The sequence below is a fragment of the Cupressus sempervirens genome, chromosome 4 (assembly GCF_028749045.1).
Source record: "Cupressus sempervirens isolate cs-2001-9-10 chromosome 4, ASM2874904v1, whole genome shotgun sequence".
Taxonomy (NCBI): domain Eukaryota; kingdom Viridiplantae; phylum Streptophyta; class Pinopsida; order Cupressales; family Cupressaceae; genus Cupressus; species Cupressus sempervirens.
Window position 1 is genome coordinate 857,088,634 of NC_143121.1, and position 23,516 is coordinate 857,112,149.

Consider the following 23,516-nt stretch of genomic DNA (forward strand, 5'->3'; position numbering starts at 1 on the left):
TTGACCACAGATCTAGAAACTACTCGCTGAAACAACACTGTATCCTGGGAGCAGGCCCATCTTCTTGTGAAGTGTCTAGACACTTTACCACTAGGTCGAGGTCTTCTTAGAGACCTAAGAAAAACAACATTTTCTGGGTTTTTTGTCGTGATCACGAATTCGTAGTTTGAAGTTCTATCATAGGTTCAGATCTGTGATTTTCGAATCGGAAAGACATTTCGTTGCACATTTCGAGGTGAGTACATTATCATTCATTTTATTTTTTATTCTAGACCTATTTTCATTTCTTAATTGCGACGATTGCACATATTTAACACCTAGATCTATCTTAAACTTCTGACTTAATCAATTAGCCCAGTTTCATATTTACATTTATACATCTTTAATCAAACCAACATTGCATGAAAGAGGACTTGCTTGCATACTTGCTTGATATAATTTGGGTTTAACATCGACATCCCTTCATCCCTTTGGGTTTTGCTAATTGAACTTGGGTTATATTGAGAGTTATGTTTGGAAGCCCTTCTTTCTCTTGTATTTTGAATGTCAATGTGCAAGTGGTTAGTTACTGAATTCATCTCACATAGTTTATATTGTTAAATTCATTAGCTCCCATTTCATGAATAAACATTTTGGTAAACTCGATTGTGCCCCCTTCTTGGTGTTAGATTGTTTCTTTGCACTGGTTGTTTACCTCTTTTTGGTGGATCCAACACATCTCCACTTTTTGACTTTGGAGTTAGATCCCTTGTATATTTATATAGTTAGATTAGCTATATTGTGTGGTTAGATCTCTCTTTTTATGTTCCTTGTTACATTGATATTCGTGTGGTTAGATCTCATTAGATTTTCCTTTTGTGATCTCCTCTTTTATGAGCTTTATTACATTAAGTCCAACCTATAGCATTCCCGTTAGGAGAGGCCGTAGACTCATGGGCTCTTTTGATCATGATTCCACATTTCTTCGTAGGAATTATGATGATACCAAGATTTGTCCTCAAGATCTCAATCTTATCATGGAGAATAACTCTTCTCACTCTTCCCATGATGAAGGTGAAGCCTTAAGAGTTCCTCCTTCCTATAAATAATTTTAGGATCTCTGATAGATTAGTACTGTGAGAATTCTATTAATTGAATACTTGATATGTATAGCTATATGTACAAGTCTGATATTGATAGTGACAAATATATATCTAATAATGATGAGTAAAACCTGATATATAATATCTTTGATAATATAGTAAGTGTAGGGTTATAACTTTGTGACTGCAAATATAGAGAGGGATAAATTGCTGCTAAAGATACTTGATTATGCCATAGATTGATTACTTTTCCTTCAGTAGCGACTATCTTAAATATTGGAATCAAGGGTCATGCTCATGTAGAGACACGACTCTATGTGGCTACAGCCACGTAGGGTCATGTCCCTACGTGGACATGAGTTATCATTGAACATAACAAACATAAATACACTCGTGAGTGAGTGTCGATGGAGATTACACGCCATTCGATAGTTCTTGTTTGATGCCCATATATATATATATGTATGTATATATATAAGCGCGCACACACACACATAAATATGTGCTTATATCTAAGTTACCGGATTCGCACCCTGGAGCTCGGGTCCGGGTCCGGATTCATTCGGGTCCGGATCCGAGCCCGGGTCCGCGACCGGTCCGGGCAGGGTCCGCATTTTGGCCTGCGGGTCCTCCCGGGTCCGTGCTTGCACGGACCCGGGAGGACCCGCAGGCCAAAATGCGGACCCTGCCCGGACCGGTCGCGGACCCGGGCGAATCCGGGCGGACCCGCGGCAGGTGGGGCCAAAAAGTGGCCCAAAAAAGCAATAAAATAATGTTTTTTTCATTATTTTTTTTGCCAAACCCTAAAGTAAGGCCTATTAGATGCATTTCATTCATCTAATCTCTCATTTGCTTTGTCATTTTGCTCTCTCATTTTGGTGTGGCCATTTTGCAAGTTTGAAGAGAAGGTTGTAGAGATTATTTGTGGAGTTTCAAATCCTTCAAATAATCAGTGTTGAGTGTTCCAGGTATGCATTTGATCCTTCCTTTTGCTTCTTTCATAGTTTGTTTTTAGTTTTTTAAATTTTTTATATTTATTGTTCTAAATTTTTATCAAGTTTTGTATAAGTTTTGAAATATTTTTTTAAATTTGTTTTTATAGATTGCAAGAATCCAAGAATGAGTAGTCAGGGTTCAGTGGGTGGGGTGGGATCCCAAAGATTTAAAATTGATAAAGGCTCTCCTTTGTGGAAGTATACAACAAGAATTGAGCAATGTGCTGGTGGGGGAGGGTATATATGGAAATGCAATTTTTGCCAAAACCAATATAGAAGCTCCTATTTCCGGGTTAAACATCATTTGATAGGTCCACCAGGTCAAGGGATTTCCATGTGTGAGGGGCCCCCAGAGGGAGGTAAAAAAGGGTTGTCAGCTCCTCAAATAGCAGGCATGTTAAAAGAACAAGAAGAGGCTGATAGGTTAGTGTCAAAGGTAAAAAAAGATAAGTCAAAGCAAATACCACCAACACCACCCTCTCAAACAATTAGTAAACCACATCCCTTCCTACCTACCCCATCTATGGATGAAGATGAAATAGAAACACCCGCATCCCGCAAGAGAGGCCCATTAGATACGGCATTTGAAAATGACAAGAGAGAAATTGCTGATATAAAGGTTGGGCGTTGCCTCATTACAAATGGTGTTTCATTCAATCTAGTGAGATCCCCTTATTGGAGAGAGATGGTGAAAGCAATAAATGATGCACCTCATGGTTACCAATCCCCTGGATATGAAAAGTTGAGAACCACCATATTGCATAAGGAGAGAAAGAATGTAGAAAACCTCCTCAAACCAATAAGAGATTCTTGGATCCAAACGGGGGTGAGCATTGTCTCTGATGGATGGAAAGATTGCAAAAACCGTCCTTTAATAAATGTGATTGCTGTTTGCCCCAAGGGGGCAATGTTTTTGAAGGCGGTTGATTGTGAAGGGCAAGTAAAGGATGCAAATTTTATTGCCCAACTTCTCATTGAATCCATAGAGTCCGTGGGAGTTGACAATGTTGTCCAAGTAATAACGGACAATGCTAAAGTTTGTAAGGCTGCAGGTGCTTTGGTAGAAGCACGATATGAGCATATCTTTTGGACACCATGCACTGTCCACACCTTGAACTTGGTGATGAAAACAATGGGCAGCCAAATTGAATGGATGAAAAATGTGTATGAGGAGGGTGAGCAGATCCAAATGTTTGTGACAAACCACCATATGTCACAAGCAATTTTCAGAACTTTCTCCCGCTTGGAATTATTGAAGGTAAATTTTAAACTTTATTTAGCTTCATTTATCATATTAATTTTTGTGTCATACTTTACAAAATTTAATACATATTCTTAAATTTTTGTGTTATCAACTTATCATATTAACTTACAATTTGAATTAACATGGTAATAGGTTGCTGAAACAAGGTTTGCTTCACACACAATCGTCCTTAGACGACTTGTGAGGGTGAAAGAGGCATTGGGTCAAATGGTTATTAGCAACAAATGGGGTGGATGGAAGCAAGCTGATACAGAAAAGGCCAAAACTGTAAAGGATTTGATCTTGAGTGATAATTTTTGGAATAGGGTGGAATATGCATTAGAACTCACCGAGCCCATCATGTCTATGCTTCGGTATGCCGACACGGATGAGCCTTGTTTGGGAAACATATATGATGCCATGGACTCTATGCTAGAAAGAATGAAATCAGTAAGTTTAAATTTTTATACAATACTTTATCCTTGTTTATTGAGAGATTTTGATTTTTGATTTTAATTAAGTTATTAACACTACATCAAGATAACTTACATGTACATCATTTGACATCCCAGGTCATTCAGAGGAGAGAGCAGGATCCTGATACCTTGTACACTAAGGTGGAGAAAATTGTTCTACATCGTTGGAACAAGATGACTACACCTTTGCACCTCTTGGCATATGCACTTTCTCCTAGATATTATAGCAGTGAGATACTTGCGATTCCTGGTAGAGTGGCACCATATAGAGATCCTGAAGTTGCTGCTGGGTATAAGAGGGCACTTAACAGGCTCTTTAGTGATCCTGATGTGGCATCAAATGTTAGGAGAGAGTTTGTTGATTTTGTCTCAAGCAAAAATGCAGAGCCTGATGCAATCAATGACCAAAGTAAATTGGATGCCATTGGATGGTGGTACTTACATGGGGAAAGTTACCTGTACCTCCAACCTCTTGCCATTAAGATCTTGTCACAAGTATGTATTTAAGTTTTTTTTCCTTTTCTTATGGCTACTTAGCTTGTCGAATTAGCACTCTTAAATTCCTATTGTATTGTAAAATTACTTAGCTAATTTTTTAAAATTTGTTGGTTGTCTCTCTAGGTTGCAAGCTCTTCTGCTGCTGAGCGGAATTGGAGTACATACTCCTTTATCCACTCAGTGAAGCGTAACCGGTTGGGTTCAAAGAAAGCAGAGGACTTGGTATTTATTCACAACAACTGGCGCCTCTTATCACGCAAGGATCCAGGATATAAGAAGGGACCAGAGAAGTTGTGGGATGTACTACCTGAGACTTCTAACTTGGATATGACTGTCCAAGATATATCTAGAATTGCCTTGCTAGATGTTGAGGAGGACGAGGAGGAGGATGTGGCTGCATCTGGGGCTAGTGGAACCGGTTTGGGTTCCAATGATGTGGAAAATGTCAATGATATAGATGAGGATGAAGCCATTGATCCCTCATATTTTGATGACCCATTTGACCCTTGAAGGGCATTTGCATCTTTGATAAACTATGTTTAAACATTTGTCATTGACTCATTGAGTCATTTATGATTTATCACTATGTTTCACAGTTTCAAACTTTATTAAGTCATAATTTATTATCTATCAATCTGATGAAGTAGTCTATGTTTTGAAATTCCATTTTGCATTTTAGTAATTCAATGTATGATTTTATTTACAACATTAGCATAGATTAATGAGTGAGTATTTAATGTTTATCTTTGACATTTGGCATTGATCAATAATCAAGTAACATTGATATATTCATACTATGGAATGACTTAGTTTTACTTTTACAACTATATGAGTTTATATTTTTTTTGCATATATATATATATATATATATATATATATATATATATATACACACTAACGAACCCACCCACGAACCCAAATGGGGAAAAAAAAATTGCCCGAACCCACGAACCGAACCCCGAACCCGAACCCGTCCCCGAACCCGAATCGGCAACTTAGGCTTATATATATAAACACACACACACACATGTGTGTGTGCGCACGCGCGCTTATATATATATACACCATTGATTTACTATTTGCTTTAATTCAATTGAAGCTACAACTTTAACACTCCCTCTTAATGAGGGAGAATGAATCATCAATCTTCACTCATTGTATTAATATTGTCTTGATATGTGCATTGACATCAACCTTGTTGATGCCTATTAGGATAATAGTTTATCTGATTTCTGACACACCGGGACAGCAACTTAATACAGCCTATCATATAACAAGTAATCAGAATGTCATGATATCTATCATGACAAGTATCATGATCTCTGACACTCCGGGACAACAATTTAAGGTGGTCTATCATGATACATCTATTATCATGACTTTCTACACTCCTAGACAACTTAATGAGTCTGCCATGATAACATGTCAAGCTATTGATAAGATCGTCACCTTACAATAGCAACCTTACAAATATATCAATGAAACATTGTCACTTTTCATGACATAATCCACATATGAAAGATAGTAACTCTTTTAACATCAAAAGAAAAATTTAATTGAATACATACATATATATATGTACGTGTGTGTGTGTGGAAACTACAATTGGAACAATTGTTATGTTGTCATTGATGTCAAACCTTATTGGTGAGACAGATGGTACTTGAGTAGAGTGTCATATCAAGATGATTGATGAAGAGGATTTGAAAAGAAGAGATAACAAGATAACCTAGTGGAAAGGTTGAGTCATGTGGAACTACAATGGACACTTGATTAGTTGGACTTTGACAAGATAATGTGTTGTTTAATCATAACACTAAGTGGAGAAGATAGTTGAGTTGAATCTTAGAAGAGATGATCAATGAAGGATCAAATCTATAGGCTAAACCGAGCTTCAAAGCAGAAGATTAAGGAACTTTAATTGAAGCCGAGTTGTGCTAGTGTCGACTGAGTGAACAGTAAAAGCCAAGAAAATATAGTGTTGACCGAGCACCAGTAAAGATAGAGTATTAGAAAAGTTAGACCAAGTGAAGTCAGTGTAAGCCGAGCAAGACAGTTAGTGAAGACCGAGTTATCTAGTGATGACTGAGGCCGAGGAACACAATATTGACCGAGTGTCAGCATATGTTATTTTGTGAAGGAATTGAGATTCCTAGCCGACACAATTTGAATTCTTCAAATATGTAAAGCATGTTGAAGATAAGGATTGATGAACCAGAGCATTTAATGCAAGAGAAACTATGTTTGAGTGTTTTTAGGCATGGATTCAAAGAGAAGATTTGAGAAGTTTCTAGAAGAAGAAGGAAGAAACTAAATGATGGAAGGATTCGATGAATCTGGCCTAAACCTAAGATCAACGGTGGTGTTTAAGTGGCAAAAGATCGAGCTACCTATATTTAAGGAGGCATAAGGGTTAACGTAATCGGGTTAGGAGATGCTAATTTTGTTGACTAACAAACTTGAGCAGAAGGAGAAGAGTTGAGGTGAAGAGTGATTGCTTGAAGGACTTTCCAAGCAGATCAGAAACAGTGTTGGAGACACGAATGGAGTTCAATCAGTGAGTTAGCAGATGAGCTACATTGTGATCTGTATTTGCAAAGTAAGTTGTATTTATCAAATCAATGTGCTGTTACTTTCTAACCTTTGTATCAGTTAAAAATCCTTTAATCAAGGTTGACCTAACAATAATTTATAAATCCTTTAATCAAGGTGACATTCTAATGGAATGTTCTAAAGTCCTCTAACAAGGCCACTCCTAACAGGGTGATTAAATCCTTTAACAAGGTCACACCTAGTAGTGTGTATTGTAACCTTTAACATGGTTGGCTTTTAACATAGCTCACTTTAGAAGAGTGAAAAATTGGTGACATGTTACTGGTGCCGAATTGGGTTCCATGTTAAATCCTGGTGTCTTACTTGTGTGGATGTTATTTGAGATGTTTTATTGTTTGATGTTTTACATTTTGCAAGTTAGTTATTATTGGGATAGTGGACTGCAAGTTTATGTTACTGATAAGTTGCTATAGGGACCCAATGGATTAAAGGTTAGATCTAAGTTGTTTGAAGAGTTCAAAAGTTTAATTGGTACATCTGGACCCGAGGATAACTGATTCAAACCCACCCACCCACCCCCCCCTGACCAACTATTCTAAATTATTCTAACAATATATATATCTTACAATTAAATATAAAAAAGATTCATTCTCAGGAGTTACAATCACATTTTAATCATCTCAAGTTTACCTAAAATGCTCCACTTTTGGTTTAAAGAGAGGTTTAGTTAATATATGGACAGTTTTCTCATCAGTGCTGTGATGTATTCCAACTTGATGATGTTTCTATCCACCATACCTCTAATGTAGTGATAGGGAATCTCGATGTACTTTGATCGGTTGTGGAAGACTAGATTTACTGATAGCTTTATACAACTTTGATTATCATAGTGCATAACTGTAGGGTTCAAAGACTTCCCAAATAATTCAACTAGTAGCTTCCTTAACCATGCTGCTTCTCTGGCTTCCATAGGTGCTGCTATATATTCGGCTTCAATGGAACTCTGAGCAATTGCTGACTGCTTTCCGCTAAACCTAAATATCATAGCAGATCCAAGGCTAAAACATCTGGTGGTACTTTTACGGTCGATGGAATAACTGGCCCAATCTGAATCTGTATACCTTTGTAGTTGAATCTCAACATGATCATATTTTAGACCAAATTTAATGGTAGCATGCAAGTATCTCAAGATGTGCTTGGCTGCCATGACATGAATCTTCGCAAGTTCATTCATAAATTGATTTATTGCATTCGTTGCATAGAAAATATTAGGACGATTATTCACCAAATACACTAGAGATCCAATTATCTATCTGTAGTATGTTAGATCTTTAGGTTCTGATTCAATTTCATCACTTTTAAGCTTATGAAGATTTGTTTCCATCGGTGTAGATAAATGCTTACAATCCATCATTCCGAATTTGGCCAATATATTAGTAGTGTATTTTCCTTGGTTTAGGAAAATGGAGTTCTCCTTTTGCCATACTTCTAGACCCAAAAAATAGTGTAGAAGTCCAAGATCTTTCATATCAAAACTCAGATGCAAGATCCTGTTTGCATTTTACAATACGACAATCTTACCCGGTTATTAGTAATTCATCAACATATAGAACAAGAATTATCATATCACCATCTTATATCTTGAAATTAATACTAGAATCAGCTTCACTTTTGGAGTATCCTAGTTTGGTGAGATAATTGTCTATCTTTTCATACTAAGCCCTAGGGGCTTGTTTAAGGCCATAGAGGGCCCTCTTTAATTTACACATATAGGAGTTCTTCTCATGAGTGATAAATCCTTATGGCTGTTCTAAATATACTTCATCAATAACACCATTCAAGAATATAGTCATGATGTCCATTTGATGTATCTTCCATCTTTTGGATGTTGCAATAGCAATAATGGTTTTAATAGAGGTGTATTGAGCAATTGGAGCAAATGTCTCTTCATAATCAATTCCAGCCTTTTGAGAAAATCCTCTGGCAACGAATCTAGCTTTGTGTTTTTCAATACTACCATCTAGTGCATGTTTGATTTTGAATAACCATTTAGAGGAAACAACTGATATGTCCTTAGTTCTAGGTACGATATCCCAAACGTCATTTTTTAATATGGATTGATATCCTTCAATCGTTGGATCTTTCCAAGCTTGACATGATAAGGCTTCTTCAACACTTGATGGCTTAGATTTGATAAGTTCAGATACGAGGGCAACATAGCATGAACGACTTCTAATTTTCTTGCTCTAAAGATTTCATTAGGTTCTACATTATTCTCTTCAATCGTCTTTCTTGCCCAAAGTGACCTTTTCTTGCTATTAGAGATTTCAACGTTTCCATTATTTGAAGATAAGGGTTCATGATCTTTTGAACAATTCTCTCTCTAATTCTCAACTACAGGGTTTTCATCTAATTCCGTGGTCGATTCCTTGTTTGATTCTTCAATGTTTTTAGAGAGGTTATATGTAGTGTCTTCTTCAAACTTAACATTTCTGCTGATTTCAATAGTTCTTTGTCCTGGAATGTAAACTCTATAACCTTTGGAGGATGCGCTATATCCAACGAATATGCCTTTCTTCCTAGAGGATTCTTATTTGGATCTCTTTTCTTTAGGGACATGAATATATGCAGGACATCCAAAGATTCTCAAATGGCTTAAATTTGGCTTTTTCCCTGTAAAGGCTTCTTCAAGAGTTATATTTTCCAAGATCGAATGGGGCATCTATTTTGGATGTATACTGTTGTATTTGAGGCTTCAACCCAAAATGAGATGTGAAGATTTTGATTGTGCATCAGAGCTTTAGCAGATTCAATTATAAGTAGGAGATATTTTTGACAGCAAGTCAAATTGTGATATTGCTATCAGGATTCAATATTAGTTAAGTCCTAATAGCAATATCACAAGAAGATTCAATTATAGTTCTTTTTTTCCTTTCTGCAACTCCATTCCGTTGTGGATTATAAGGTATTATATATTCCCTCTTAATCCCAACAAAGGTGCATAATTCTTTAAAGTTCTTAGAAATGCATTCACCCCCATTGTCAGATCTTATAATCTTGATTTTCTTCCTAGTTTGGTTTTCAACTAGTGCTTTAAACTCTTTGAATTTAGATAATACTTCGTTTGATTCTTTAAGTTTTAGGAAATAAATCCAAGTTTTTTTGGAGAAGTCATCAATAAAGATAACATAATACAACAAACCTCCTAATGAAGGTACTGACATAGGGCCACACAAGTCAGTGTGAATAAGTTCAAGCACAGTTTTTGATTTATGTTTGCTATGACGGAAGGATCCTTTGGTATTTTTTCCTAGAGCACATCCTTTGCATGTTCAACATGATCATATTTGAGACTAGGGAGAACGGTTGCAATCTTTTCTATAGAGGGTAGAGCACGAAAGTGAAGGTGACCTAGCCTTCTATGCCAAATCTCATTAGAGTTTGAAACTTCATGGTATAAGACTAGGTTTTGAGGGTTGCAAAGTTTATACATGCTTCCACCTCTAAAACCTATAGTGATTGTGTTCTTAATATTGGACTTCTTAGGCCAAGATAGAACTCTATTTTCTTGAAAGGTGTCACGATACTCTTAATCTGCTAGGCCTGAAATGGAGACCAAATTTCTCTTGGTGCCAGGTACAAATAGTACATCTTTGAGTTGTAGAGTGACTTCAATTTTCAATTGTATTGAATAGGTCCCTATCCTTTTGACTGGATAAGTGGAGTTATCCATTATAGTAAATTCTTTAGTAGAGGGACTTTCAAAGGTTTCGAATTTGTTTTTGAATCCAGTTATGTGTCGAGATGCTCCACTATCTATTATCCAAGTATTCTTGTTATTGCTTAGCTCACTTGATAAGGCTAAAAAGAATAGTGAGTTTTCTTCCTTGACTTCAGCTAGGGCAACTTGAATTTTCTTTCTTTCTGGATAGTATTTGTGAGTCTGACCAAATTTATCACATTTGTAGCATTGAACTTTAGACATGTCTTTTTTCTCGTATGTTTGATTACTTTTTCCCCTTTATTGTTTGAAATGTCTCTTCTTCCCTTTATTATTTGTGTTAGCTTGAAGGGCTTGAATTTCTCCCTCTTGATTTGGACTGATTCCTCTTGTAATCAGTCTTGAATCTTCTTGTGTACAGTCATTCTTAAGTTTGTCAAAATTTGGCAATTAAGGTCAAGCACTAATTCCTTGAATAAAGGACTCCCAAGACATAGGTAACCCTTTAAGAGCTATTAAGGATAGTTCCTTGTCATCCACTTTATTTCCAATGGTTGAAAGTTGATCTTTTAGCTCTGCAATTATCATGAAATAAGATGTAATAGTCTCTCCTTTATTCATCTTGATGTACAGTAGTTGTTGTTTCAAGGTGAGTAGTCTGCTGGTTTTGTTGATTTCAATGTGTTTGGAATAATCTTGAACATCTCATAGGCGGTCTTTAGATTTGATATGGAAGGAAGTATGTGATCTTTAACAGAATCTATGATAATTTTTATAGCTTTATTATTATGCCTTTTCCAAATTGTTTTATCTGATTCATTTTCAGGCATTGTTTTATTTTCTTCCACTGTATGCTTCTAATTCATGTTCCTGAAGTATGATCATAATTCGAATTTTCCATGACACGAAGTTTGTAGCACCTTCGAGTCAATCCTCAAGTCTTACATGGTTCACCATGGTTGCAGCTCAGAGTTAAGAAGGTTTTGAAATTCAAGTGATAAACAATTATTAAACTCTAACAGTTAGGCTCTGATACCATGTAAATAATTATAGGATCTCTCATAGAGTAGCACTGTGAGAATTTTATTAACTGAATACTTGATAGGTATAACTGTATGTACAAGTCTGATATTGACAGTCACAGATATATATCTAATAATGATGAGCAAAATCTGATATATAATATCTCTGATAATATAGAAGTGCAGGGTTATCTTTGACTGATGACTGCAGATATGGAGAGGGATAAATCACTGCTGAAGATACTTGACTATGCTGTAGATTGATTGCTTTCCCTACAGCAGCGAGTATCTTAAATATTGAAATCAAGGGTCATGCTCACATAGAGACATGACTCTACGTGGCTATAGCCACGTAAGGTCATGTCCCTATGTGGACATGACTTATCATTAAACATAACAAACATAAATACACCCATAAGTGAGTGCCGATGGAGATTACAGGCCATTCGATAGTTCTTGTTTGATACCCAAACATTAAATGCATATTATCTGGTTACGTCAGAATTATAAGGGGAAGTCCGATCTGTTTGTGAAACACTATTAGTAAATCAAATTAATTTAATCACCAAGTAAACACACACACATATATGTAAGTGTATATGTATATGCATATATATATATATAAAAACACAATCCGAATATACATATATAAATATATACCATTGATTTACTATATGCTTCAATTCGACTGAAGCTACAACTTTAACACTTCCCAAGTTTATAAGCTCTCTCAAGAGTTTGAAAAATTGGAAAATTGGCTTGTACAAGAGAACCAAAAATCCCGATAGCATTGCCACTATTGAGGCTATTAAGAAGCTTATTACTCATGATGATTATAACATCTCTATCTTGTATGGTATATCTCACCTTATTAACACTCATGCTAAGCCTTTAACTGAATGTGCTCAAGAGTTAGGATACACTCCTTTCAACACTGTTGAACCTACCATTCCTATTTCCACTACATTTCCTAGTATTCCCACTTAAAATACACCACCTCTCATGACACAAGTCTCCAATCCTTTAAGTGTTGGTCTTCCTAACCCTTCACTTCCCTCGTGTGTTCCCCCTACTTCCATACCTTCTTTGTTACCTTCATATAATGTCGTTCCTTTTACATATTCCAATCCTCTTTTTGTTCGTTCCAATCCTCCACCAACATCTTTGCCTATTCTTTCCACTTCCTACAGCTTTGTTTCTACATCCAATATGTCTATGCCTATTATTGTGTCTTCTAATCCTACCATTAGTAGCTTGGTTCAAACCGTCATTGCGTTGCAACAACAAGTGGCTCAATTCACTCAATTTAAATACCGCATCCCTACATGTGATATTGCTAATCCCCTTTCCTTAGACATCCTTCGGGCTACCATCTCACAACATGTTGAGATACCTCGTTTGGAGACTTATAATGGTAACGGAAATCCTATGATTCATGTTAAGACTTTCCAAACTATAAGTAGTGATGCTCACAACTGTAGGCTCATGGCTAAGTTGTTCGCACACACTCCTAGGAACAAGGCTTTGCAATGGTATTGCTCTTTACCCCATTATTCTATTGATTCCTTTCAAATGCTTGCCAACACTTTCATTCAATAATTTCAAAACAATATTGGTCCTCAAAATTCTTTGACTAATTTAATGCATTGTAAGCAAAATGTTAAAGATAGGGTTAGTGACTTTATTGATAGATTCAAACACTTGTATGCTCAAATATCTTATCTTGTGCTTGATCATGATATTCAACATATTTTCATTTCTAATTTGCAAAAAAAATATTAGAGATAACATTCCCCTTATTGAGTATACTTCCTTTTCAAATCTATGTGTAGTGCTTCACCATTATCAGTTACAAGTGAGCTAGCTTCAGAGCACCACTCCAATGGCTCTTGTTACTATTGATAAGAGTGATGCCGCCGTTTATCAAAATATGTTCTCTAAGCTTAACAACTACATCAAAATCAATAAATCAAGAAATATAGTTTGGTGATCAAGTGTTTACTACATCTAAATGTACAACTACTTTTTCCTTTGTGTATCATCCTAATTATAAATACACTGCTTTATCTGAACCTTTGCTTGTGGTGATGACGAAGTTGATTCATGTTAACATTCTTAAGCTTCCTCCTAACCATCTTATTAACACCAGCAAACCAATGCCTAAGTCATTTGATCAAAATGATTTTTGTCAATATCATTGTCAATCTAGTCATTCTATTGAAAAGCGTTATGCTTTGAAGAATGCTATTCAAGAGCTTATTGATTTCGATGCTATATCTATTGATGTTGAGGTTAATAGTACGAATAAATCCGTAGCACCTCCTAATCAGAATTTGCAAATTTACACCAACCATTTGCCTTCACATTCAGCAAATGTTATTCATCAACCTTCTTATCTTGTTACTAATATTAGTAATGATGACAAGGTAGAAGAAGCTAATCATGTGGTTAATCATGTTGAGTCTCAACCTCAACCTTCAGTTTTACCTTCACTTGAACTTAAAACTTCACTTCCTATTACCTTGGATAATTTTGATACGCTTAAAGTGCCTAATGGGCCTCTTTACATTACTGCTACTGTTGCTCTATATCTTCCCGTGGTGTTTTAATTGATACTCTTCCATTGTGAATGTTATTACGAAAGAACCTCTTTATAATAAAGGGTTGCATAAGGGTACCTATGATGCATCTAGTGTTTGGATTCAAACTTGTAATAGGTTTCTTTATCATCCTCAAGGTTCTATCAATCTTCCTATGACCCTTTCTGGTAAGTTTGCTCATACTATCTTTGTTGTCATTCCTACTTCCGATTAGTTTCAAGTTAAGCTTGGTATTCCATGACTCTTTTCCACGCAAGCTGTAGCTTCGTCTATTCATAAGTGCATCAAACTTTCTCATAATGGAGAACTTGTCTCTATTAATCATTCTTTTTATAAACCCTCACGTCTTCAAGCTTGTGTTGAGATAGATTTCTACTGGCCATCTCTCCCTCAAAAACCATCTAAGTGTCCGGATCATCTTTATTGATCCTATCAACAATATAAGGTAGAAATGGTTCTTGAGCTTAGCCTTGTTAAGGTTGATCCTTCTACAGCTGTCTTGCCTACCCCATCTATTCCTCCGCCTATCATTTACTTAATTTATAGTTGTTCCCTTTTCAGAACCTCTGACTGTTGATCCTAATCCTTCATGTTTATCTCGAAAAACCATTCGCAATCAACATGCTTGTAAGCGTTGCAAGAATCATCAAGCTAAGGCCAAATCTTGCACTCATGCTTCTCAAATTGCATCTTCATCTCAACCTTTTCCTTCCTTCGATCAACCCATGCTTGAACCTTTATAGGAAGGTATTCATGGAAATTACATGCAAATGGATAAACTTGATGATTCTCTTCGTATTTTAGATTCTATTAATCCTGATATTGAAGATACTGTTGATGATGATACTAATGCACATGTTAGTGATGATGAATATGAAAATATTGATGTTGATTATGATTTTCCTAACCTGCTTTCTACACAATTAAAGCTTACTCCTAGTGTCGAGTACAATGAGTCCCACTAGAGTCCTTGCTTGGATCTAGTTGTGTTTACTACTATGTTGGATGTTGTTCCTCTTGCAAGTCATCCACCTTTCCCTAATATTATAGATAGAGATTGGTGGGGGGGGAGGGCAATCGACATACTTGAAGTGGACTTCTCTAGCATGGTAGTCTTTGTGTGTTCGTGATGTGTTCTTCGTTCTATGTTTTGTCTAGATTGCTTTAGAGGATTCTTGTTGCTTCGTTGGGGCAAGGTGATAAAGTAATCGAACACATCGTACGTATTCTTCTATTTGCATCTCTCTTCATGTATATGTTGTTACATGTTATGTTGTATACGTGCTATTGTTCGTTTACGTGCCCTTGTGTCGTTTTCTTGGATTCTTGCAACGTGGTAGCATCAATTCTTTTTGGTCTCCATATTGCGGCCCCAAAAGACTCTTCTTTGTACCTCTAACGTGCTTTCCCATTGTGTTGTAGTTATACTTCTTTTGGGGAATGATGACATTTCACACTTGATAAAATATCACATATTATCATATGATCATATTGTTAAACATGAATGCTTAATGTAGTTGTATGGGGAGTTTGTCAGTATGTTAGAGAGATGAGTTAGTACTTGTGTGTTGCATTCGTAACAGTGTTTGTCATTGATGTCAACATATCCGTTTTTTGGATAGTTCATATAGAGTTGCAGAGGAAGATTCGTTCGGTGAAGTTGTGGTCAGAGAGTTATGTTATGCGCACTTTAAGAACTTGTCTTGATGCTACGTCTATGTTCGTAGAAAGAGTTATTAAGATTTGTGAGAGTTACATAAAGTTTTGTGGAGACCGCTATTAGAGCAAGTTTCTAGTAATTGCGGTGTATCTTTTCAGTAAGGCTGAGGGTCGTTCAATGTGCATGGTTATGGTCGAAGACATGTTCAGGATGTTATAGTTAACATGGCAGAATCAGATATTCATTCTGTGAGGTTTTGTGAAGACTGTTCAGCGTATTGTTCCTAGGAAGCTGACTATTGCTATAATCATTTTGGGAAGTGTTATTTGTAATGTAACGTGGATTGTAATATCTTAATGTGGGCCTATATTATTCATTGTAAATTGAGAAAGCCTCAAGGTTGACTCAATACTCATTTTAGGACTTGGTATAAAGGAAAGCTTGTTTACTGGGTTGTAATTATTAGTGAGATCATTATATTGTTTATGCGAGCTTTGGATGCAAATTATGTTTGATTAGAGCAAAGATTGATGTTGAGGATGTACTGTGAGCTTCAAAGGAACTGTATTGGAAAATGAGTTTTTGTTTAGTCAGTTCAAGAACTTGGATATGTTATCCTGAAGATTGTTTAGTGAACATAGTCTCGAGGCTATTTGAATAGTGAGTTTAGTTATCCTCCTTTCAACTTCTAATAGGGTTGGCACAACTCCTAATAGAGTTGGAATCTCCTGACATAGATTCAAAGTCTCCTCATGGGGACTTATATGTACTGATTGTATTTCATTTGACTTCTGACATGGTCACATCCTTTCTCAAGGAACTTTTATATTAGTACATCATCTTGTGGGCATCATTCCGACCGGGGTGGTGTTATTGCGCCTGGTTATGTTTCTATGGTTGTTGCATCTTTTGATTACATGTTTTAGAATTAATAAATATATTTAGAGTTATTTTAAATAGATAACTGATTCAACACCCCCCCTCCTCAGTTATTAGGTGGACTTTACTTTCTAACACATACTAACCCCAAAATTAGTAGATCCCTTCGTGCTCTCTCTTTGTCATGTGTTTATTTCCCTTCAAGTGTCCCATCTTGAGGGCATTTCATAATGAAAACGTGATAGTAGATACATATATGCTTCCGTTAAAGTCATTACTCCTATTAAGTTGTCTATAATCACTTCAACGCGGGGACATACACTTTGCTCACTTGTGCACATATGCACCTTGACAGTTTGGTTTCCGCTATTGAACTATTGACAGTTCATGGGGGCTTGATCCTCATTGTTCTTTTGTATCTCTCTTTGGACTACTAACAGTTTGGGAGGCCCAATTCTTGCTTTTGATCCCTCTTTGGAGTGCTAATAGACTGGGAGGCCTAATCATTGTTTAATCCTTCTTTGGACTATTGACAGTCTGGGAACCTGATCTTGTATCCGATCCCTTAAGGACACACGCATCCTTATGCCTAGGTCATTTTTTTTCGATTCTTTTTATTGGGACATGGAATTCCCTTGAGGATGGATCTTATCAATAGATTGACTAGCATGCCAAACACACTCGCTAGACTATTCATTTCATCTTTGATGGGTTGACTAGCATGCCACACACACTTCCTGCCCATTCAACACAATCTTTTGTTGCAACACCTTTCTTTTTCATGTAGTTAACAATAAGGAACACAAACCTTATTGGGCGAGTTGGCTACACCTTTTTTTGTTTGGTAGTGACATCTCTCTTGTTGTGATTCTGGATATGATGAAGACTCAAGTCTATTAGGGGCTTGATGGTTTCTTTGTCTCCTTAGTCATAATGAGATTGACTTTTGCTTTTGATCTACTTTATTGTGAGTTTGAGGCAACTCCTGCTTCCGCTAAAGTGGGGGCTAAACGTATTGTCTTGAAAGGGAAGTACCCATCATTTAAGACCTTTTAACTCCCGTCCTTTAGTGACCTTATGGACCATGGATGGACTTGTGCTCAGTCAACTCTTTCTCCTATTCTGTCAAATAACTCTTTCTCCTATTTTGTCCCATATTTTCCACTTTCATCAATGCAATATTTGAGACCTCAAAGTTAGCTCCTTGTGGGCCAATCTTGGAGTAGGTCGACTTGTTCTGGACTAAGTCGACCTAGGTTGATCTGCTCCTCGGGATTTTGTCTCTTAGGGCCAATTTTGTCTCGGGGTTGCAAATTAGAAAGTCGAGTTACCTTGTCAGCTTGCTTTGTTTTCGCACCCAAAAGATAGTAGAAAAAGAAGCCTGGGCACCTTATTTTCACATCCACAAACTATCCATCAATCAACAGACATCAAGAAGCAATTGCAAGGCACAATTTCAAGCATTGAAGGAAGTAGATTTTCATCAAACATTCAAGGCATTCAAAGATTCAAGGATCTTTTTTGAGCATTTTCTCTTCAGGATCTAGCGTTGTGTTGGCCATCAAGCAAGGAGATCTACATTGAGGCATTCATGATCTTCTTCATTGATGCACATTTACATCCATGACTACATAATGTGGTTTTGGTAGATTCATTATATTTGCATAGATTTTCTACTGCAGATTTGACATCTTTAACATACAAGCATTGCAAATCTTTATTGACAAGGGTTTCTACAAGAAAGGTGAATACTTGCATTTGACTTGCTTTCCTTACATATTTTACATTTCAATTTCAAGGTTGATTCCTCAGTCTAGAACTTGACCAAGGCAAGCACTCATTCGGCCAAAACAAAAACCAAGTTTTAATGTGTGCAAAAGTTCTTCCAATAGACCCTTCATTAGTACTAAACTTGATTCTTTGCAATGGAAAATATTAAGTGCAATTTGTTTTGATGAATATGTATATCACTTTCTATTAAAATAAAAAATATATACACATTCACTAAAATTGTCATTGCTTTGAGTCAAATTGGCAGTGCATGGAAAGATAAATTACAAAATAACAATAAAATTGCAAGGTCTAGGATGACTTCAAGTATGGACCACCCCTCATCCATTTTATCTTCTCCCTCATTATCTCTGTTTTTATTCCTTGGTGGTGAAATTGCTAGAGCCATCTAAGGGAGCCACCTAGAGGAGTTTGGCCAATTGTCATTATCACCAACCGATGCCACCACCAATGGATGTTCCCATAATTTCTCCTCTTAACTCCTCTTCAATGGAGACATTTATTTTCTTGCAACAAATCTTTTACAAGTAGTGGACCCTATTCTTTGCAATGGAAAAGATTGAATGTAGTCAATTTTGATGAACATGCGTGTTAGTTTATGTTGAATTAAAAAATATATACACATATTTTCCAAAAAGGCCACTCTTGAGAATAATATAGGTAGTGCCCAAAAAGCTAAACAACAAAAATAAAATAAATGCCAAGAGGTAAGAGAAACACCAATGAGAGGTAGAGGGGGTTCCTACTCATTTGGTTTTCTCCATGCATAAGTAAGGTCTAGGGTGACATTAGGAATGGACCTCCCCTTGTCTGTTTGAAGTTCTTGCTCCTTAGCTTTGTTTTCATTCCTTGCTGGTGAAATTGCTAGAGTCGTCTAAGGGAGCCACCTAGAGGAGTTTTGGCAATTCCCACCACCACTAGTAGAAGGCCAATCCATGCTACTAGTTAGTGGATGTTCCCGCCCCACTTGAGGGCCATCTAGAGGTAGAGCCTCCAAGAGGAGACGAGGCAAAGCGTTGTTAAGCCAAGTCACCTTTGTTGCTAAAGTGGTGGTGGGGAGCTTGAGATTTGGAGACAGCAAGTGTCAAGCTGAAAAAATCTCTCCTTGTTGACATCAGCGAGGTGAAGACCAACAATAGGATGCCAAACTATTTTGGGTGATCTTGGCCATAGCCCAAGGGACATCGCCCTAGTGATCCAATTACTCTTGGAGGTGGGCTACCTCTAGTGCCACTTTGCTTTATTGAACTTGAATTTGGGGCATAGCTTTATTACAAATAGAGGCTTTATTGAAAGTGAAACAACAATTGCAATTGAGTTATGAGCAAAAATAACAACATTCCTATCTTTCCATAAGGACAAAAGACTTTCACCTTGAAAGCATGCTAGATCTTTATGTTATCAAATTCTTCTTTGGAAACCCCAAAGTTTGGTCCAATTCTTGCAAAAGTTTGGTCCTTCTCATATTCTTGTAAAAGTATGCCCAAATTCTGTCATTTTTATGGTGAATTTGCAAATTTATGACACATCCTAGGCCAAATTTAGCCAAAAGATGATTTTTTTATAACTTTTAAAAAGTTAATTTTAGTCAATCCAATCCTCCAACCCTAAAATAGACCACTAATAAGGCAAAAAAGGTAAAACATATGTCGTTTGGACTAAAACATTAATATATATGGCAGTGTATTTTCCTATGTTGCTTTACTAATAGCTCAGTGGTGTATGAACTTATTTGCTGCTACATACATATACATATACATATACATATACATGTACACAAACATAAATACATACATACATACATACATATATATATTAAGAAAGCATATATTTTTATACAAACAAACCCAAAATGAATTCGAACCCACCCCCGAAAAATTTGACTGAATTTCGAACCCAAATGTCGAACCTGCATCCTAACCAGAACTTAGCTAGATCTTGGTATAGCTATAAGGAATGGGAGGCCAATCCCTCAAAAGAGTGATATGCTAGGAAAAAGGTTTTGCTCGGAAGGGGTGAATAAAGTCAAGAATCCAAGTCCACAATTGTTGAGCATGAAAAACTAGAAGACACGTTTGAAGGACTTTGGTTGGCTTCCAAAATGGACGAATTTCTAGAATACCTGTATGCTAAAGGCAAAAAGTTACAACCCATGTACAAGCTTCGGAAAAGAATAGTCTAGGAAAGCCGGGCAAGCTTATGCTCAATAGTGGCTGATCAAATGTTGCGAAATTGACATTGCCAAATAGATAGAGTAGATTGCAAATGCCACTACAAGTTCAAAGTAGGCACCATAGGAAGGTGTGGAGAGAGCCAACAAATGCATCTTGTGACTACAAAGGGTGGTGTTAGGAGACTAACGCTAATGTTTCCACCAAGGTTTGACTATGTGAACAACTATTATGTGTAACATATCCATTGTCAAAGTTGACAATGTTGAATGTCTCTCAATTTGGTTCACAAGCTAGACTTGGATTTTGAAATCTTCCCAAGAGAAAAGACTCATAGAAGCTCCAGAGAAAAAATTGTGCGTAGTGTGCTACACCTAACAACCAGATAATATTAACATTTAATGAACAAATCATTGGAATTTAAGTTTTTTCTTTTAACTAATATTAACAAAAATAAAATAAAATTGCTTTTTACTAAGAACATAATAACTGCAAAGTTCGTTTAACTAATGACAATTGACAATTATATTCATTTTACTACCTTAACATAAATGAATTAACTAACAATCCAATTGCTATTTAAGTCGAAAGGAAGAAATCAATAATTGAACTAACTATCATTGCGTTAGTTAAGAACTTGGAGCAATGGAATTGTTACTCCATAAATGGAAACTCCTTGGAAAATATAGATTGTCTCGATGACAAAAGGTTGTGAGATATGACCACCATGAATCTCTAAGAATGGTTTAAGCCACTATGCAGATTCGTAAGGTACATGGATCCTTATCAAAAAAACCAAATTCATTTAGATACAAATAGACTCCTATCATAAAGGCAACACTTACAATGATATACTATTTCATATCAAAAACACATAAATCAAGTGGCAAGAGGCATTGAATTTAATCTATTGTTAGAGAGTAGATCTCTCAACAACATCATTGCGAGCATAAACATTAATAGTAACAAGAAAGTGATTATTGATTGACATGAGGCTCTAGGAAAGCCATTGAGTTGGATCTAACCCATGATCATCTACACAAGAATGCCATTATAGCACAAGCAAGATAACATCCTTTCCATGACTAGCCTTGTGATTGGAGGCAAAAACCAAACTACCTGGCCAAATAACTAGAAGATATAACACATCAATATTAGGGTAATATTGTTGAGTATTTGTTGTGAGGTTTTCACACCATCGCTCCATCGCAAATGGGGACCCCTCTTTTTGTCTCTTGGTCTTGTCCTTTTTACTTTAGTTCTTGTTAGTCTTGGGCTTGGTCTTGTAAGGTCCCCTCTTTTGAATGAGAATTGGTAAAATTGGCCAAGTCTGGAAAGTGTTGTCCATGTAGCTCCCAGAATAGAAACTATTTGCTTGTTTGAGAATTGAATGTCTTGAGATACTATTTTTTAGCTTGTCTATTTTCAGGAAGTCTATTTATAGTTAATTTCACTACCTCCCAGATTGACCTTATTTTGACATTGGAACAACTTACTATTTTTAGAAAGTCTATTTTTGGTAAATTTCACTACCTCTCGGATTGACCTTATTTTGACTTTGGAACAACTTACTATTTTTAGAAAGTCTATTTTTGGTAGGTCTGTTTTGGCAACAAGTGAGCTCTGGTTGATAAAGAGACAAAAGGGTATCTATTTCTATATTCAAAAGAATGAGCGAGCAAGGCAGTCAATCAAAAAATGGTTAAGTATGAAATCACCCTTGAAATATCCAAAAGTTGAAATGCGTAAAAACATCAGGAAAAATGGTTTTCATGGAATTCTTCTATCATGGACAAAATCCATGACCACTCAAAAAATTCTACCTTTGAGTAAAATGGTTGTTGCATAATTCTTCCATCATGGACAAAATCGACAACCACTCAAAAATCCTTCCTTGGAGAAAAATGGTTGTTGCGGAATTCTTCCGTCATGGACAAAATCCATGACCACTCAAAAAACTACCTTGGAGAAAAATTGTTGTTGCGGAATTCTTCCATCATGGACAAAATCGACAACCACTCAAAAATCCTGCCTTGGAGAAAAATGGTTGTTGCGGAATTCTTCTGTCATGGACAAAATCCATGACCACTCAAAAAATCTGCCTTGGAGAAAAATTGCTATTGCAGAATTCTTCCATCATGGACAAAATCCACGACCACTCAAAAAATCCTGCTTTGGAGAAAAATGGTTTCTGCGAAATTCTTCCATCACAGACAAAATCCATTCACTAAAAAAATCCCACCTTGGAGAAAAATAGTTGTCACGGAACTCTTTTATCATGGACAAAATCCATGACCACCCAAAATTTCCTTTAACAAGAAAACTGGAAATCTTGGGAAAAATGGCAATGTCGGAAATTTCTCCTTCATGGAAGAACAAATGGCTAAGTGTTGGAAAATTTCTCCTTCATGGAAGAAAAAATGGCGAAGTGTTGGAAATTTCTCTTGCATGGAAAAATGAAAATAGCTAAGTTTTGGAAAATTTCTCATTCATGGACTAAATTGGAAGGAGATAAAATTTGGCTTAGTATCTTTCTAGAGAGATAGAGAATATGTAATTGGTCTATATGTTTCATTTTGATTTTTTTTGCATGATTCTTATATTGCTTTTTTCTATTTTGCAGGAGGAGAAAACTCTAGTTCTAAAAATTCAAGAAAGATGCTCAAGTCCCAAATTCTAGTTCCAGCATCAAAGACATCCAAATACTGAGTGATACGGTCCCAGGCATTCAAAGTTCAATAATCAAAGTTCAAATTAAAAAATACAAGAACATGGCCGTGTCAATATGAAGAAATTCTAAAGTGACATAATCCTCAGAAAGGGAT

General features: G+C 36.3%; 2 protein-coding genes across 2 annotated transcripts in view; both read left to right on the forward strand.

Moving 5' to 3' along the window:
• The window catches only part of BIO2 (Radical SAM superfamily protein), a 95,960-nt gene that overhangs the window by 19,345 nt on the left and 53,099 nt on the right, over positions 1-23,516 (forward strand). The window lies entirely within an intron of this gene.
• LOC149564113 (uncharacterized) lies at positions 2,131-4,928 on the forward strand. The gene is made up of 4 exons (XM_089827181.1): positions 2,131-3,335; positions 3,474-3,770; positions 3,893-4,291; positions 4,418-4,928. The coding sequence occupies exons 1-4, from the start codon at positions 2,202-2,204 to the stop codon at positions 4,802-4,804; spliced, it is 2,217 nt and encodes a 738-aa protein (XP_089683307.1). The 5' UTR covers positions 2,131-2,201; the 3' UTR covers positions 4,805-4,928.

Excerpts from the sequence above, each read along its gene's own strand:
- LOC149564113 (XM_089827181.1), top strand. The coding sequence starts at position 2,202 with ATGAGTAGTCAGGGTTCAGTGGGTGGGGTGGGATCCCAAAGATTTAAA. Across the intron at positions 3,771-3,892 it reads TGCTAGAAAGAATGAAATCA|GTCATTCAGAGGAGAGAGCA; the intron begins GTAAGTTTAAAT and ends TTGACATCCCAG. Across the intron at positions 4,292-4,417 it reads CCATTAAGATCTTGTCACAA|GTTGCAAGCTCTTCTGCTGC; the intron begins GTATGTATTTAA and ends TTGTCTCTCTAG.